General features: G+C 30.9%; 1 protein-coding gene across 1 annotated transcript in view; it reads left to right on the top strand.

Annotated features, from left to right (window-relative positions):
• The window catches only part of RYR2 (ryanodine receptor 2), a 699,155-nt gene that overhangs the window by 237,229 nt on the left and 444,136 nt on the right, over positions 1-17,790 (top strand). The window contains exon 3 of the mRNA XM_074262493.1: positions 2,541-2,657. Within this exon, the coding sequence (XP_074118594.1) occupies positions 2,541-2,657 (117 nt within the window). The remainder of the gene's footprint in view (positions 1-2,540; positions 2,658-17,790) is intronic.

Genomic DNA, 17,790 nt, shown 5'->3' on the forward strand with positions numbered 1-17,790 from the left:
TTTAGCAAAATATTGGTCCCTACCATAAGGGCAGGAATTCTTGCTTCCAAATTTTCTTCCTTTCTTGGTACCAAAGTTTGAGGAACAATCACTATAGTTGGCAAAGTAGTGTGACTTTTACTATGTCCAAAGTTGCTACTGCATCCTCCATTGCCTAGTTATCATAGTTGCTACCAAAAACTCCTTCCTGTTTTATGTCACCCTGTTCAAACTCTCAGTTTCTTTCATAGTAACCAGAGCCACTTCCTTCATATCACTATCATTGCAAATTCATTAATATCCTCCACATCATGAGTGCTATCAAAACCACCAATGACATTTCCACCAACCCTAGTTATTATTTACACCAAAGTAACTTCCATAGCTATCACCAAAATTTCTAGAAGTACTACAATGTCTGACTAAATAAAGCATTGACCATATTTTACTTAGACAAGACTTCCCTTACTGTATAATTGTAATCATCCTCACTATTGTATTTCTGAATAATAGTTTTGTCCACAAAATCACAGTCATTAAAAGTGACAAAAGCAACTTTTTATTGTCACTTTGGTCCAAAACGATCTCAATCACTTCAGTCTTTTCATATTGTTAGGTCTTTTAAGTGATACTTCTCTATGTCTTTATTAATATTAGCTATAAACATTAGCTATAAAATAGCTACAAATTTGTTTTTGCAGTGAAGTGGGTACCTGGTCTTTGAGAATCTTCTCTAGACACATATATTTTTTCTTCAATAGTATTTTATTTTTCCAAATACATATAAAAATAGTTTCCAACATTCATTTTTCTAAGATTTTTGTTTTCCAAATTTTTTCCTTCCTGTTTTTGCCTCCTCTGTCCCCAAGACACCAAGTGATCTGATATAGGTTAAATTTGTACACTCGTTTTAAACATGCTTCCATATTTGTCATGTGCAAGAAAAAATAGACCATAAGGGGGAAAATGAGCAAAGTCCATCACAGTTTATCATCATATTATCTTGTTACTGTGCACAATGTTCCCTTGGTTCTGCTCATTTCACTAAGCATCAATTCATATGTCTTTCCAGGATTTTCTGAAATCGGCCTGCTCAACATTTCTTATAGAGTAATAATATTCCATTACCATTCATATACTATCTCTTCTTTAGCCATTCCCAAGTGAGGGATATTCACTCAATTTACTATTCCTTGTCACTACAAAAAGGCTTGCTACAAATGTTATTGAACATAGACACATTTATCTTTGATTCAACAAGTCTGCCATAAATTTTGTGAAGTCTTGCATTCATCTGCCTTAACCTCTTTTACCATGGCACAGGGAACAAAGGCAAAGCTTTTGGAACATTTAGGATTTGAATTTCTCATAACTACATATCCAATCTGTAAGCATACTCACTGGTTCCTTAGACTGTCATCTCTTGTGTAAGAGTTCAAACCTCTGATCAAGAACTTTTACAACATTCAAGAGAAAATAAGTCAAAGCTTTTTGTGAAAGCTTTTTTGAGAAGTAGATTTGCCTAAAGTTTAAAGCAGGAATTATAAAATTACTGAGAACACATGCTTCAACAAAGAAATTATTTAGTATTAGCTAGCTCTTAATTTAAAAAGGAAAAAAAAAACTAGAGGAAAATAATCATCCCTTATTGTTTTATGTAACCGAACCTATATTTTCTTTGTTTTTTGTCTGCGACTGGGAAGATGATATAGTCATAGGAAAGGTAGTGAATGTTGGGGGAAAGATAATGAGTTTCATTTTGGATAAATTAAATTTGAGATTAAAATGTCTGCTGAACTTTCCATTTAAGATATCTGAAAGGCAGAAATATAGGATTGGAGCTCCTCAGAAAAGTTTGGGCAGGATGGATAGATTTGATAATTGTCAGCATAGGAATCAGAATGAAGAATGAGGCAATAAACCTATCTTTTCTTGCTGATAATATGATGATATACTTGGAAAAGCTCAAAGACTCAACTAAACAATCAAAGTAATAATTTTAGCAAAGTAGCAGAATCTAAAGTGAATCCACATAAATCATCAGCCTTCCTGTATATAAATAATTGGAGAAATATTAGTTGTTCATGGATAGACATAGCTAATTTAATAAAGGTGATGATATTACCTATACTACTATATATATACATATATATATATTCAAACCATATGAATTAAATTAACAAAATATTTTTTTTGAATTAGAAAAAATAAAAACAAAATTTATTTGGAAGAAAAAGTCAAGCATATAAAAGGAATCAATGAAAATTATAAAGAAAGAATATTTCAATTAATATAAGAAAAATATTTTTCAAGGGATTTTAGCTTATACCAGGAAGAGGACAAGCCAAGTTATGGTTATTAATAATTCTTTTAAAATATCAAAAGATATGTCTATGTGCTTTATGTTTTTCAATCTTAGTTTGCATCTGCCATAGCCTGAAATAATCAATCATAGTGTTAACTTTACTTTGTAAAGCATATCCAAAAGAAAAAAATGGGGTTATTCTTGGTTAATTGACAATGACAAAATTAATAATTTAATTTTTCCCTTTTTTAAACAGAATGTCCCTCCAGACCTATCAATATGTACCTTTGTGTTGGAACAATCCTTATCTGTCCGAGCTCTCCAGGAGATGTTGGCCAACACGATGGAGAAAGCAGAAGGGGCAAGTACTCAAGTGCATATAAAATTTTAACATAAAATGAACTTAGCGACTATATAATCAACTAATCTATTTCTTTTACAGTTATAACCATATTCTAGAATTTTCTTTTAATATATTAAGGCAATGTCTTTGGTCATTTCTTCAAATTTATTTTAAATATTCTTTAAATGATTTCTGTGATAGATTTCAGAGCTATAAAAGCTTCAATACTACGTTGATTCATTGGGAAATTCTTTGTCATTGAAATGTATCCTGATCATTGATACCAGCATTTTTACTGTGATTTAATGTTATACATATTTTCAGTGTTTAAATAAACACTGTTAGCAACTGTTGGCAACAGTTTATATGTGTTGCTAACTGCTCTGTATGATTACATTTCATTATCATTTATTTTATTCTGAGTTATTTTTAGTTTTGTAATAAAATTTCATAGTACAATCATATATATTATTTGGAATGCAGAGATAGTGAAGGTACTATAAAAGCCTAAGCTCTGTTGTAGTTTTGCAAACAGATATTCCTTTAATTATTCTTCTTAAAACTGGGCTGCTTAGTGACAATGATCATATCTTCACTTAACTTTTTATACATGTTTACCTAATTACGTAAATGATAGAGGAGACTGAATGTGAAATTTAGAATCAGGAAGATCTGAATTCAAATGCTGTCTTATACATTGACTTTGAGAACCTGTCAAGTCATCATTCTCAGCCTGAGTTTTTTCATCTGAAAATGAGATACTAAGACTTATCCAATAAGGTTATTGTAAGAGTCAAGTGAGATATTATATGTGATGCTGTTTGCTGTTAACAGGGTAACAGTTTCATCTCATTTTATATAATTATTGTTATTATCAAAAAATTACCTATTTGTGAATCTTCACTAAAATTTACAGTTAAACAGGCCTTTTGATAATGTTTTGAAATAAATTTTATAGCACATGGCTTAAGCAAAAAAAGTATAGTTATTCTAGTTATGAAATTGAAAATTATATATACTATAGAGACAAACATTTTTATTGACAAATTCAAATAGACTTGTTCTTTCATTTACGAGAATATTCCCCCAATCTTTGCTTGTTGCTGTGCTTGTGTGATTACTGTCTATGTCTTCCCATACATTTGCTGTATGGGTTTAACCAATATGTGAATACCCTTCTTTCTTTTTTCTTGATATCTTAAAAATAAATACAGTAGCCCATGGACTGTTCAACTTTGTTCTAGCCATATTTTAGACCCAGTGGTCCATTACAGCCAATGTAAGTGGAATGAATTACATACACACACACACACACACACACACACACACACACACACACACACACACACACGTTTCCATATAGACATAGGATAATAGAAAAACTTCATAAGTAAAAAAAAAACGAAATGGCTGTACATTTCAGATGAGAAGTGTAATCTCCATGTATGACAATATACCTTCCATCTTAACAGTTCCATATGGCTTATATAGATTTTAAAATTACTTAAAAATCAATTTGATGCTATCTAAATCTGGGTTGTAGGGGGCAGCAGGAAAAAGTATAGTTGAATTTCCTCTCCATAACTCCCCAATAAAGATCTATAAAACTCATCCATCTGAATTCTGATTGTGCAATCTCAGGGAAAACAAACAAACAAACAAACCCATCATGAGTCATTTTTTTCCAGCCCAAATACAAATAGTGAGCACTATAGATACTGGGGAGGAAGTCTGGCCAATACTGTGTGCACAGCATTGCAGTTCCTAGGTACTGAATGAGAAACAAAGCCCTGCATTAAGAAAGGAATGGATCCCACAGATTGCTGAAATATTGCAAAGTGTGAAAATGGGTATCATATGGTATCTCTGTTGTTTACTAGACTTTTGGATGATATAACAGTGTGGGCTAAGGTGGGCAAATGTGCCTAGAATTTTCAAGCTTTAGCTATATGCTGAGTAAGGAATAGATTCAGTTAGGACTGATCCCAGGAGCAGATTTAGGATTCAGATCCAGTCACATTGGTAGCACTGAAAGCTTCCATGTCCTTGGCCTGACCTAGCCATGAAATTTGGAATAGCATAATGCTTAATACTTTAAGAAAGCAAAAGAAACACCCAAAAGAGCAAAAGTTTAACCCAAACATTCATCCCAGAAGAAATACAGGCCAAAATTAAAATCCATAGTCAAGAAGTATACTGGGAAAATAAGAAACAAATAAACAAACAAGAATTCCACCATGAAAACCTATTATAGAGACTGAAGTTTAAAACACAAGCCTAGAGAAGATAATTACTCAAAACATTTATGAACAAAGCTTCAAAATTTGTGGTTTGGGTAAAATCCAGGAATTCTTAAAAGAGTTAAAGTTGAGTTTAAAAGAGTTAAAATGATTTTAAAAACCAAATGAAAGCACCAGAAGGAAAAAAATAGGAAAATAAATGTGAGTTATAGAAGTATGAAAAGAAAATTAACAACTTGAAACAGGAGTTACAAAAATTACTCAATAAAATAATTCCCTTAAAATTAGAATGTACCAAATAGAAGCTCTAGGAGACTCCAACAATGTGAAGTATTTCCTTGAAAAAAAAAATAATTCACCTGGAAACAGATTGAGAAGAGATAATAGTCATTGGACTGTCTTAAAACTATTAATACAAAAAGGCTGGATATCATTATTGAAAAAAAATAATAAGACTTTCTAGATCTTGTGGAATCAGAGGACAAAGGAGAAATAGAAAGAGTACAAAATCACTTCCTGAAAGAAATCTCAAAGTGAAAATTTTGAGGAATATTATAACCAAAATCTAGTTCTTAGGACAAAGAAGTATTAAAAGAATCCAGAAAGAATTTCAAGTACTGAACTGTCACAATTAATACCATAGGATTTCTAAGCTTTTATTATGAAAATTTGAAGAGCTCAGAATATTCCCAAAGGGGAAAAAAAAATAACCCAGCAAAACACTAATCTTAAGGGAAAGGAGGATTATTAATGATATAGTGTAAAGGGAAGGAACTATGGAGAAATATAATTAAGGCTCAGTATGATTAATTTAATCCTACAAAACAAGGTGTTAACTCAGTGGAATTCTTAAGACAATGGTTATCTGGTTTAGTATATGCTTAGTACTTAGTATAGTTCTACAAGTTGACACCTATGATGATGTACTTATAATAGAGTAGATAAGAGCCAACAAGGACTGGGAGAGAGAGACTTTCCATCTTGATGAAGATCTTCTGGTGGCTCTTATCTATTTTATTATAAGTACATCATTGTAGGTGTCAATCTTGTAGAATAGGTATCTACTTGTAGAACGATATTAAGTACTAGAGAATCATTATCTTAATTCCACCAAGTTAACACCTTGTAGATTTAACTCAATCACATAGAGATAATGCCCTTTACAATATGTCTTCAAAATAATTCCAATGGAAAGAGTTGTATAGTAGCTTTGGAGTTGAGAGAAGTATAAGTAAATAAACATGAACAAAAAGAATATCAGTTGGAGTTCTGGGAGTAGAACCAAGATGGTCAAGTGAAGCCATGAAGTTGCCTAACCTCTCTTAGTTTCCCTCAAAAACCACATGAAACCAAGCCTCTGAACAGAGTCTGACATAATGAAACCACTTTCCAGTTCAAGATAGATTGGAAAAACTTCAAGAAAGGTTAGTCTCATTTGGGTGAAAAAAGTGTTTAGCCCAGCTCAGACAGATTCTGGGAAAGCTGGTGAGAAGGTCTTAATCACCACAAACCAACAACTGATACCTCAGTCCTAGCTCAATGAAGGAGCAGATCAATGAGTCAACTCCAGTTCCAACTCAGAAAGCAAACTTTAGGAAACCATACTGTTTTTTGAAAAGAGAAAACAAAGCTACCTACTGCAAACACAAAGGGTCCCTGGACTAAAAGCTAAGACTCAGAGCTGCACAGGAAGCTGGGTTCAGTATCCCCTTTAACATAGGAACAGAACTTGACCATAAAAATAAAAAAGGGGGGGGGGATACAAGAAGAAAATGAAAGAAATGAACAAGAAACAGAAAAGAACCTTGACCACAGAAAACTGTGATGACAGGGAAGACCAAAAGACTAGGACAAAATATCCACAAATCTCAAAGAGTAATGAATTGGTTGCAAGCCAAAAGAGGCTTCTTGGAAGACTTCTTTGAGTTCACAAAAAGACTTTAAAAGTTAAATAAGAGAATTTGAAGAAAAAAATTAGAAAAGAAATGAGAGATATGCAAGCCAGAATCAGCAGCTTGGAAAAGGAAGGTAATTCCTTAAAAAACACAATTGGCCAAATGCAAAAATAATCCACTGAAGAAAACAAAACTTTCAAAAGTAGAATTTACCAATTTGAAAAAAAAAAAAGAGAGATACAAAAGCTTACTGAAGAAAATTACACATGAAAAATGAAAACGGCAAATGGAAACTAATGAATCTATGAAACATGGATCAAACAAACTAAAAAGAAGGAAAGAAATGGAAGAATATATGAAATAATTTATAAGAAAAACAGCCAACCTGGAAAACAGATCCAAAAAAGACAATTTAAAAATTATTGGTTTACCTGAACAGCCTGGATAACATTCTTCAAGAGATCATCAAGGAAAACTGCCCTAATATTCTAGTAACAGAAGAGGAAATACTCATTGAAACAATCCATATAACATCTCTGGAAAGAGATCCTATAAAGAAAACCCCAAGAAACATTTTTGCAAAACTCCAAAACTTTAATCTCAAGGGAAAAATACAGCAAGCTGCCAGACAAAAACAATTCAAATATCAAGAAGAAACAATCAAGATTACACAGGATATGACAGTTTCTACAGTAAAGGATTGGAAAGCCTGGAATCCAATATTCCAGAAGACAAAAAACCTGGGGTTACACAACCAAGAATTAACTACCCAGCCATAGTGAGCATTATCTTTCAGAGAAGGAGATGGATCTTCAGTGAATTAAGAGACTTTGAATCATTTGAAAAACATAGAACTCACACATATATATAAAATTTAAAAGTTTAACTGTTTACATCCCTCAGTGGGAAAACAATGCCTATGGGTCTTGAGAACTGTATCTGTTTGTGGGACAAACAGAAGGGGGCATCACATGGCAATAGCAGGTGTGATTATAAATGGACTCTGATGTGATGATATCAGAAAGAAACACATTAAGGGGTGGGAAAAAGTCTGTAATGGAAGAAGAGGAAAGCAGAGTTATAATGGAACAAATTAAATCACAGGAAGAGGCAGAAAAGACCTTTTAAAATGGAGAGAAACAAGGGAAAGGTCATGAGCATTGTCTGAGACTTGATTTCATCAGTTTTGGCTCTAAAATGGAATAACTTAATGTTTCAGTTGGGTGTAGAAATTTAATCTAACCTTATAAAAAGTAGGAGGAGAAAGAGGAAAGAAAAGGGAATGACTGGATAAAAGGCAAGACAAAAGAACTAGGAGAAATAGGTAACAAAATGGGGGAGAACAATCGAAGATAGGTCAGGTAGTTTGTGGGGTGGGGTAAAAAACAAAGCATTATTAAGGAGGCACTCGGTGAAAAAAGAAAACAAAAGTATATACACAGGGGAGAAAATAGGATGGAGGAAAATACAGAGCTGGTAATCAAAACTGTGAATGCAAATGGGATGAAATCTCCCATAAAACAGAAGCAAATAGCAGAGTGGATTTAAAAGCAGAATACTACTATATGTTATTTACAAGAAATACATTTGACAAAGAGAAGACACATATAGAGTAAAAGTAAAAAAAAAAAATTGGAACAGAATTTATTAGGCTTCAGCTGAAGTAAAAATGGGTAGGAATTCTGATCTGAGATAAAGTAAAATATAAAAATAGATCTGATTAAAAGAGATAATGAAGGAAAGTACATCTTGATAAAAGGGACCATTAATAATGAAGTAGTAATGATATTAAATATGTTTACACTAAGTGGTAGAGTAGTCAAATTGCTAAAGAAGATTTTAAGCCAGTTACAGGAAAAAATAGACAGCAAAACTAAACTAGTAGGGAATTTCAACTTTTCCCTCTCAAAGTCAGATAACTTAACCACAAAATAAACTAGAAAGAAACTAGGGAAGTTAATAGGCTCCTAGAAAACTTAGATATGATAGACTTTGGAAGAAAATTGAATAGAGATAGAAACAAAACCAACAAAATAGATAAAGCTTTGGTTAATTTGATTAGAAAAAGGAAATAAAAAAGCCAAATCACCAGCATCAAAGATGAAAAGGGTGAACTTACCATCAATGAAAAAGAAATGAAAACAGTAATTAGGATATATATTGTTCAGCTCTATGGCAAACAATCAGACAATCTAATCAAAATGGTTGAATATTTACAAAAATATAATTTTCTCAGATAAACAGAAGAGAAAATAAATTACTTAAAATAGTCCTATTTTAGAAAAAGAAATTGGACAAGCCATTAATGAACTCTCTAAGAAAAAAATCTCTAGGACCTGATGGATTCACAAATGAATTCTACCAAACATTCAAAGAACAATTAATTCCAATATTATCTAAACTATTTTGAGAAAAATAAAGAAGTTCTGTCAAATTCCTTCTGACACAAATATAGTTCTTATCTCTAAACTAGGAAGAGCCAAAAGAGAAAAAGAAAATTATAGACCAATCTCCCTAATGAATATTGATGCAAAATTTTAATTTAATTTAATTTAATTTTAATTTTAATATTAGCAAAGAGATTACAGCAACTTATCATCAGGATAATAAATTATGACCAAGTTGGATTTATGCCAAAAATGTAGGGGTACTTCAATATCAGGAAAACTATAACCATAGTCGACTATATCAATAACAAAAACAATAAATATCATATAATAATCTCTTTTATTAATTTTATAATTATACATTTTTGACAGTATATATGCATGAGTAATTTTTTATAACATTATCCCTTGTATTCATTTTTCCAGATTTTCCTCTCCCTCCATCTACTCCCTCCCCTAGATAATCTCAATAGATGCAGAAAAAGCTTCTGACAAAATATAGCATCTATTTCCTATTAGAAGCACTAGAGAGTATAGGAATAAAGGAAGCTTTCCTTAAAATAATAAGCAGTATCTATTTAAAATAAACAGCAAGCATTTGTAATGGAGAGAAGCTGGACACATTCCCAGTAAGATTAGGGGTAAAACAGGGATGTCCATTATCACCATTATTATTTAATATTATACTAAATATGTTGACTTTAGCAATAAGGAAAAAAAAAGGAATTAAAGGAATTGGAATAGGTAACAAAGAAATAAAACTATCACTCTTTGATATGATAATGCACTTAGAAAATCCTAGAAAATCATTTAAAAATCTATTGGAAACAATTAATAGTTTTAACAAAGTGCAGGATATAAAATAAATGCACACAAATGATTATCATTCATTCATCTATTTTTGACAAGTTAGGAAGAGAAATTACATTTAAAATAATTGTAGACAAAATAAAATAATTGGGTATCTACCTACCAAGAGAAACACAAGAATTATATGAACGGAATTACAAAATGCTTCTCACACAAATAAAGTCAGATCTAAACAGTTCAAAAATATCAATTGTTCATAGGTAGGCTAAGCCAATGTAATAAAAAAATGAAAATTCTGAAGTGAGTTTGGTAGAAGAAATTGTTTTAAGTTATACATAACTTAGCAGTTATTTATTTAAATAAAGAAATATCACCAATATTGTTTTCCCACAGTATTTCCAGTTCTTGTTTGAAATTCAGATTGGAAAATTATATTTGCAATCCATGTCTCATGCACATTCCCCTTTTATATCATAATAATTAACTAATGGAAGTAACATATTATTATAAGAAATTAAGACCAAAATGTATCATTTAAAAATATAAATTATAGAATACTATTTATTTTATTAATATTTACAATTTTTATGATAATATGAAGTGAGTTATTTTAATTTTTGTGCTTTCTCAAATTGATCATGTCAAGTAAATTAATATTAAAACTATTAACTCAAAATAACTTAAAACGTTTTCTGAGGGTATCCCCTATACTCATTATGCTGATATTTTAATCAGAATAATAGAATAACAATGATACTTATCAAAATGCCTTGTCTTTTTATCATGGTTATTTGTTACACTTCTTAATCTCTTTTAAGTGACTAAGAATAGATAGCTTTTTTATCCTATAGAAAAATTTGAATTGTTTATGATTATAATGTTACTCAAAAGTACAGAGTAAAATTTTTATTATAGGATATAATATATAATAAAATAATATATAATATGTAATTAACTGTTTTAACCATATACAATTAAAATAACTAATTATTAAGAAAATTAGAGTATAGATTATAGCATTTTATATAGCTTTTATTCTTATAATCTGCAGTATTACCCGTCTTCAAGAAGGCAGCTTGGTGACACAGTAGATAGACTGACTCCTTGGCTTGGAATCAGGAGCATCCTGATTCAAATTTCGCCTCACAAATTTAGCTATGTGATTTTGGGCAAACCACTTAAACCCTGTCTACCTCACTTTGCTTAACTATAAAATGGAGATTATAATATTAACTTCCAGGTTGTTTTGAGATAAAATGGGATGATGTTTGTAAAATGCCTGACTCATAGAATATGCTAAATAAATGCTAGCAATGATGATAATGATGATTTATCAAGAATCAGATAGTGAATTATCTGAAGAATCAGTGTTTTGATTATAGCACTAACTTTAAGGACCATGGCAAAATTAAGCTCAAGATCATTTTAGATAAATATGATTACAGAATATGAAATCCATAAAGACCTATTTGATTTAATCTTCACATTTTTATGATGCTAAAATAAGAACAACTTATTTACTCAAAGGCATATGTAGTAAAAGCATTTTCTAATAGTATAGCGTAGCCTATTTCTTTATTTTGACTGTCTTGAAAAGTTGAATCTAGAAAAATTTTATATTTTTCTCTCTGTTGAGTAAGTTGTTATGTTAGAAAATTTTTTTCAGGATGAGTGAACATTTTGATTTAATTCATTTTCACTTCCAGGATTTCACTTCCCAGTTCTTTGTTTGTGTCAAACAAAACAAAACAAAACAAAACAAAACAAAACAAAACAAACAAACAAAAACCCTACTAGTTCATTGTTATCATAATGGCCTCATATTAAAGGGAATTCAATATATATATATATATATATATATATATATATATATATATATACATATATTATATATATTTATATCATCTTAAACACTTTAATGTTGTAGTTAGTTCCTTTGGAAACTCTCTGGCTGAGTACTGTTGCACCAGAATGCTGTGTAATGCCAGACCAAGATTTTAGCTTCAGCCACAGAGAGTATAAAAGTGGGTATAGAGTCTTATTCTTTTGTAAGCTTATAGATCAGTTTGTGCAAGACCATGGCAGCTGCTGGAGAAGTGATTGTTGTATGGATATATTAGGCATTAATTTCAAGTGGCTATGAGAAATGGAGAAAATGTTTATAATTTTCCATCTTGTTTGTCACAAGACTTGGGAATGATTGTCACTTAACCCAATTGCCTCAGGGGGAAAAAAAAGAAATTGTGGCAAAGGAGCAATCATAAAGCAGATATTCAAAATCATTTCATATAATTAAAAGCAGTGTAGTTTAATAGAAATTTAACCTCAGTGTAGATGTCTTGTTGAATATGAGAAAGAGTGGAAAGCAGAGAATCAGAAGAGAAGTGTTACAAATATCTAATAAGAGGAGAGTGATACTATCAAAAGCTGTAAAGAGGTCAAGAGGCATGTGGATGTAAGAAAAAAAAAACCTTCAGATTTGGGATTAAATAATTGGTAACTTTGGAGAGGGTTCTTTTACTTGAATAATGAAATGAGAAGCCAATCTGCAGAGTTTAAAAGAGAATTAGAAATATAGGCACCTATTGTATATGATCTTTTTATGGATTTTAGACATGAAAGGGAAATCTTTGGGTCAAAAGATAATTTTTTAAGGATGAGGGAGATATGGCAACATTTGTAGGTATCATAGAAGCAGCCAGTAGATAGGAAAAAATTGAAAATTAGTGTAAAAGTGAGTCTGATAAAGGAGACATAGTGCTGGGGAAAATGGAATGAAATGGGATCACTTGTTTTATCTAGAATCCAGGTAAGAAGCTAGATATCCATAATTATAGTAAAAATGAATGAATTAAGGCTTTTCCTCCACTCAGTATGTATTTCTTTATAGCTTTGTTTTAAAAATGTTTTTAACTTTCAAATCCTCCTTGAAAAATCTTGTTCTTAATAGAATATTACAAGGAAAACTTAGCTTGATTTAGAACTTTTCACTAGATCTTTAAATACATTTCTGGTGATGTCAACAAAATGACACTCTAATTGAATGTGACTAAATTTTCATCACACAAATAAAAGAAGATATAAATCAAGTCTCTTATTATGCTTGTTTGTAATAGTTTTCATATCTCTGTGTGATATTATATCATCAATCAGCTAACATACTAAAGTGAGTAGGGTTTTTACCTCTTGATGAAAAATCTGGACTGGAAATTTATCTGTTAAGTGAATTTCTTTTTTCAAAAACTTTGCTATAAAATCTTTTTTTATTAAATCTTTTTAATTTTCAAAAGTTAATCATGGATAATTTTTCAACATTAACTCTTGCAAAACCGTATGTTTCCAATTTTTCCCCATTTCCTCTCCCTCTCTTATCTAGCAAGTAATGCAATATATGTTAAACATGGTAAAATATGCATTAAATCCAATATATGCATACATATGTATACAATTATCTTGCTGTACAAGAAAAATCAGATCATAAAGGGAAAAAATGAGAAAGAAAATGAAATGCAAGCAAACAACAATAAAAAGAGTGAAAATGCTATGTTGTAATCCACACTCAGTGCCCACAGTCCTCTCTGGGTATAGATGGCTCTTTTCATCACAAGAGCATTGGAACTAGTCTGAAGCATCTCATTATTGAAAAGAGCCACATCCATCAGAATTGATCATCATATGATCTTGTTGTTGCTGTGTACAGTGATCTACTAGTTCTGCTCATTTCACTTAGTATCAGTTCATGTAAGTATCTCCAGGCCTCTCTGAAATCATCTTGCTAATCATTTCTTATAGAACAATACTATTCCATAACATTAATATACCATAACTTATTCAACCATTCTCCAACTGATGTGCATCCACTCAGTTTCCAGTTTCTTACCACTACAAAAAGGACTCCCACAAACATTTTTGCATGTATGGGTCCCTTTCCTTCCTTTAAAATCTCTTTGAGATATAAGCCCAAAGAGCTCGATCAAAGTGCTGGATCAAAGGGTATACTCAGTTTAATAGCTCTTTGAGCATAGCTCCAAATTTCTCTCCAGAATGATTGGATCACTTCACAATTCCACCAACAATGTATTAGTGTTCCAGTTTTCCCATATCCCCTTCAACATTCTTCATTGACTTTTCCTGGCATATTAGCCAATCTGAGAGGTATGTAGTGATACTTCAGAGTTGTCTTAATTAATTTGTACTTCTCTGATTAATATTGATTCAGCAGTTTTTTCTTATGTCTATAGAAGGTTTTAATTTCTTCATCTGAAAATTGTTCATATCCTTTGACCATTTGCTATGCAAATCTAATTCAGTATAATAACAGGTTGAAATAATTACATTTTCACGATACACTTATACCTATCAAATAATTAGTATTGTAGAATTATTTTGGATCGGATGTTATGCTCTTGATTTTGGCACTCTTGGTGCCAAGATATTTTAATCTTTTGTCATGGTTCTTGTACATATTGCATTTGGGAAAATAGCTAACCTTTAATAATTTCATGATTAAAAAATTCAGTGAAAAGTATTTTGCCTGTATCTGTAGTTTCATTAGTGGAAGGAATGACTAGTTTGGAATTTTCTTCTACAAATACAGATAAAGAATGCATCTGTAATTTATATTCTAAAAGGATTGACCACAGTATTGAGAAGGCAAGTTACTGTTCCATGTAGCAAGTGAAACAGTTGATTCCTGGCTTCAAGGTTAGCAATTGATCCAGCACTCTAGACTACCTTTCAACAAAAAACAAGCATGGAGCATTAGGAAATAAACTCAAACTCTTTAATAATGTGGTGTTCTTTAAATTCTATTGGTGATGAAATTATTTCAGATTTACTTATTAAGATCTGGTATTTTGTCTTAATGTAAAATGCTTTTTAAAAAAATCATGATGTTATATTCCATTTGTATATGACACAGAGATAGAAGATTGGGATTAGAAGAATGCATATTTTATCTATTATATATTTATATGAATGTATTATTTTTATACATATATACACATAATTTTATATGCATGTATTTAAATGTATCAGATTATTAGAAGAATAGCTCCTAAGCAAAGAACATAATAGTATTGTTTAGTATACATTTAAATTTGTGTTCATGTCTGACCACTAATTATGTTGACCTACGCTGATGTTTTATGAATGGGTGTATTTTCAACTTTATAACTATCAACATTTTTGAATAATATTAAATTGATACTTACTTTTAAATATTATGTGCATCTTTGTTAGATATGATGACTTAAATAACTTTTTTTGATTAGCATTAAAAAAAAAGCTAAGGAAATAGTAATTTAAAAGACTGATATTGGAGACCTATATGAAGATATTTTAGTGATTGTTACCTTGGTAGTCTTTTATTTACTTTTATTTTGATTTTCTTTCCACAGCAAATTGATATAGAAAAATGGGTATGTGACTCAGTGTATTTTTAAAAATTTGTGTGAAATGAACTATTAATGCATGTTTGTTATTAACTCTTATCTTCTTTTGCTTACCAGCTTTGCTTGTATTACCAGTAGAAAGCAATTACAAGTATTGATTAATTTTATTCCATGGATCTTAAAATAGAAATATCTTTTTCTAGGTACTATTTGGCATGATTTGATTTGTTTTCTAAATAAAATGTACTAGATTATCAATTGATAGGCATTTATTAAGCCCTCAAACTTTGGCAGGTACTATAATTGTTAGAGAATAAAAAGAATATAAAGTGAAAAAAAATAATATAATGAAATAGTTAATGTGCTCTAGGAACTTAGAGTCTTTCCATCAGTCAGTAAATATTCATTAAGTACTTCATGATTTTAAAGGCACTATGCAGAAAGCTGAGGTTACAAAAAGAGTCAAAAGATAGTCCTTATCTTTATGGAACTCATAGTCTAATGGGGGACTACAAACAAAAAAGTATATAAAAACAAACTACTTGCAAGATAAATTGAAAATAATTAAGATAGTGAAGATCTTAGAATTAAGAGGGTTTAGGAAAGGTTTATTATAGAAGATAAGATTTTAATTGGGACTAAAAGGAAGCCAGGGAAACCAGCAGTACAGATGAAGAGAGAGCATTTCAGGCATGGGAGACAGCCAGAGAAAATATCTGGAGCTTAAATATACAATATCTTGTTTGTGGAATAGCAAAGCGGCCAGTATCACTGGATTGAAGAGTACATGGTTGGTAGTATAAAGTGTAAGAAGACTACAAAAGTAAGAGGTAGCTAGGTTATGAAGGGCTTTGAATACTAAACAAAGGATTTTATATTTAATTCTGGGAATGATTAGGAGCTACTGCAGTTTATTGAGTAGGAGTGACATTGTTAGACCTCTTCTAGTTTTGATATTTAATGATTCTATGAAGACTTTGCCAGATTTTTAATAAAAAAAGGGTGTAGAGGGCCTGGTATTTAAACCTATCTTTGCTGCTTTCTCACTCTGAAACTGTAAACTTGCAATAAAGTTTGACTATTTTAATATAATAATTATGATGTGTGCAGCAAAGATTATACTATAAACTTTTTGTGTAGGGAGCCAATGCCTTGGTGATTTAAATTAAAAGAGATTTTTTTTAATTTAAGAAATGATCAGGCTGAGATCATACTGCTTGCTAGCTTCAAATATATATATTTTGTCTGTTATCCTTGGGGTTTATAAGTCTTGAATATACTCTAAAAATCTAGTCTCCTTGCTTCCTAGTATTTCCTTGTTCTTTCCATCTACTTTTATTTGTGCTCTTTCTTTTTATATTACTGTCCCGAAGATGATTACAAGATAACTTTAAAGTTTTTTAAGTGTATAAGTTTTTAATACAGTGTTGCTATATTTTTTTAAATAAGTTAATTGTCTTTCTAGTGACCCCATACACTCCCATACCCCTCTGACTCTTCCCCCCAAATCCTAACAGATTAAAACTTCCAGGAATCATGACAATGAAGGTATTAATAAAGATGAAAAAATATTTCTTTGTAAAATATTTTTAGTCTGTATTCTTTTGTTTACTCTTTAATGAGTAGGCTTTCAGGACCCCTAAAATTGAGGTTTTTTCCTTCTTTTGGAGCAAACTTTAAACTTAAACATAATAGTGTCATTAAAATGATACCATTTTTATTTTCCTCAGTCTGTTTTGAATCAGTTCACTTCTTTAAGGTTATTGAACTGGGTATCAGATAAAAGGAAGATTAGGGCTACATACTCAAAATCTGAAAACAGATTAGTTTATTATGAATGAAAATAAATAAATTATTTCAATGTGCCAATCTCTTTGCTATAGATTTAAAGACTAGACTTCCTTTTTGGAAATCCATCTAATTAGTGGTCCCATTCCTTTTGTGTGTGTGTGTGTGTGTGTGTGTGTGTGTGTGTGTGTGTGTGAGCGAGCCTGATTAGTTGAATCATAGTTTTAATAGGAAAAAGGACTTTATTGGTCACCTTCATTTTATATAGTTGGTGTCAAGAGTGATTAAACTGCCATGCTCAGGATCACTCTGTGAATCTGTATTCAAGTATTAGGATTCACATCTATTTTCTCAGACTCCAACTCTAGGAGTCTTTTTTAAATTGTATCACAAAGTTACTGTTTTTAGTACTTCTGTGCAATGGGAGTGTCTATCATCTCAAAAGAATTTTAATCCCTCTTTAAGACAATTAACCAGCTTTACTTACTTTTTTGTTTCCTTTTGTGATCCTATGTTCCAGAAAATTTCTCTTAGGATGAAATGTTAGAATACATGCTTACTATTTCCACTGTGGATACTTTTCTTTTTTTATTATTATTATAGTTTTTTATTGACAAAACATATGCATGAGTAATTTTTCAACATTGACC

This window comes from Sminthopsis crassicaudata, chromosome 4 (assembly GCF_048593235.1).
Source record: "Sminthopsis crassicaudata isolate SCR6 chromosome 4, ASM4859323v1, whole genome shotgun sequence".
Classification (NCBI taxonomy): Eukaryota; Metazoa; Chordata; class Mammalia; order Dasyuromorphia; family Dasyuridae; genus Sminthopsis; species Sminthopsis crassicaudata.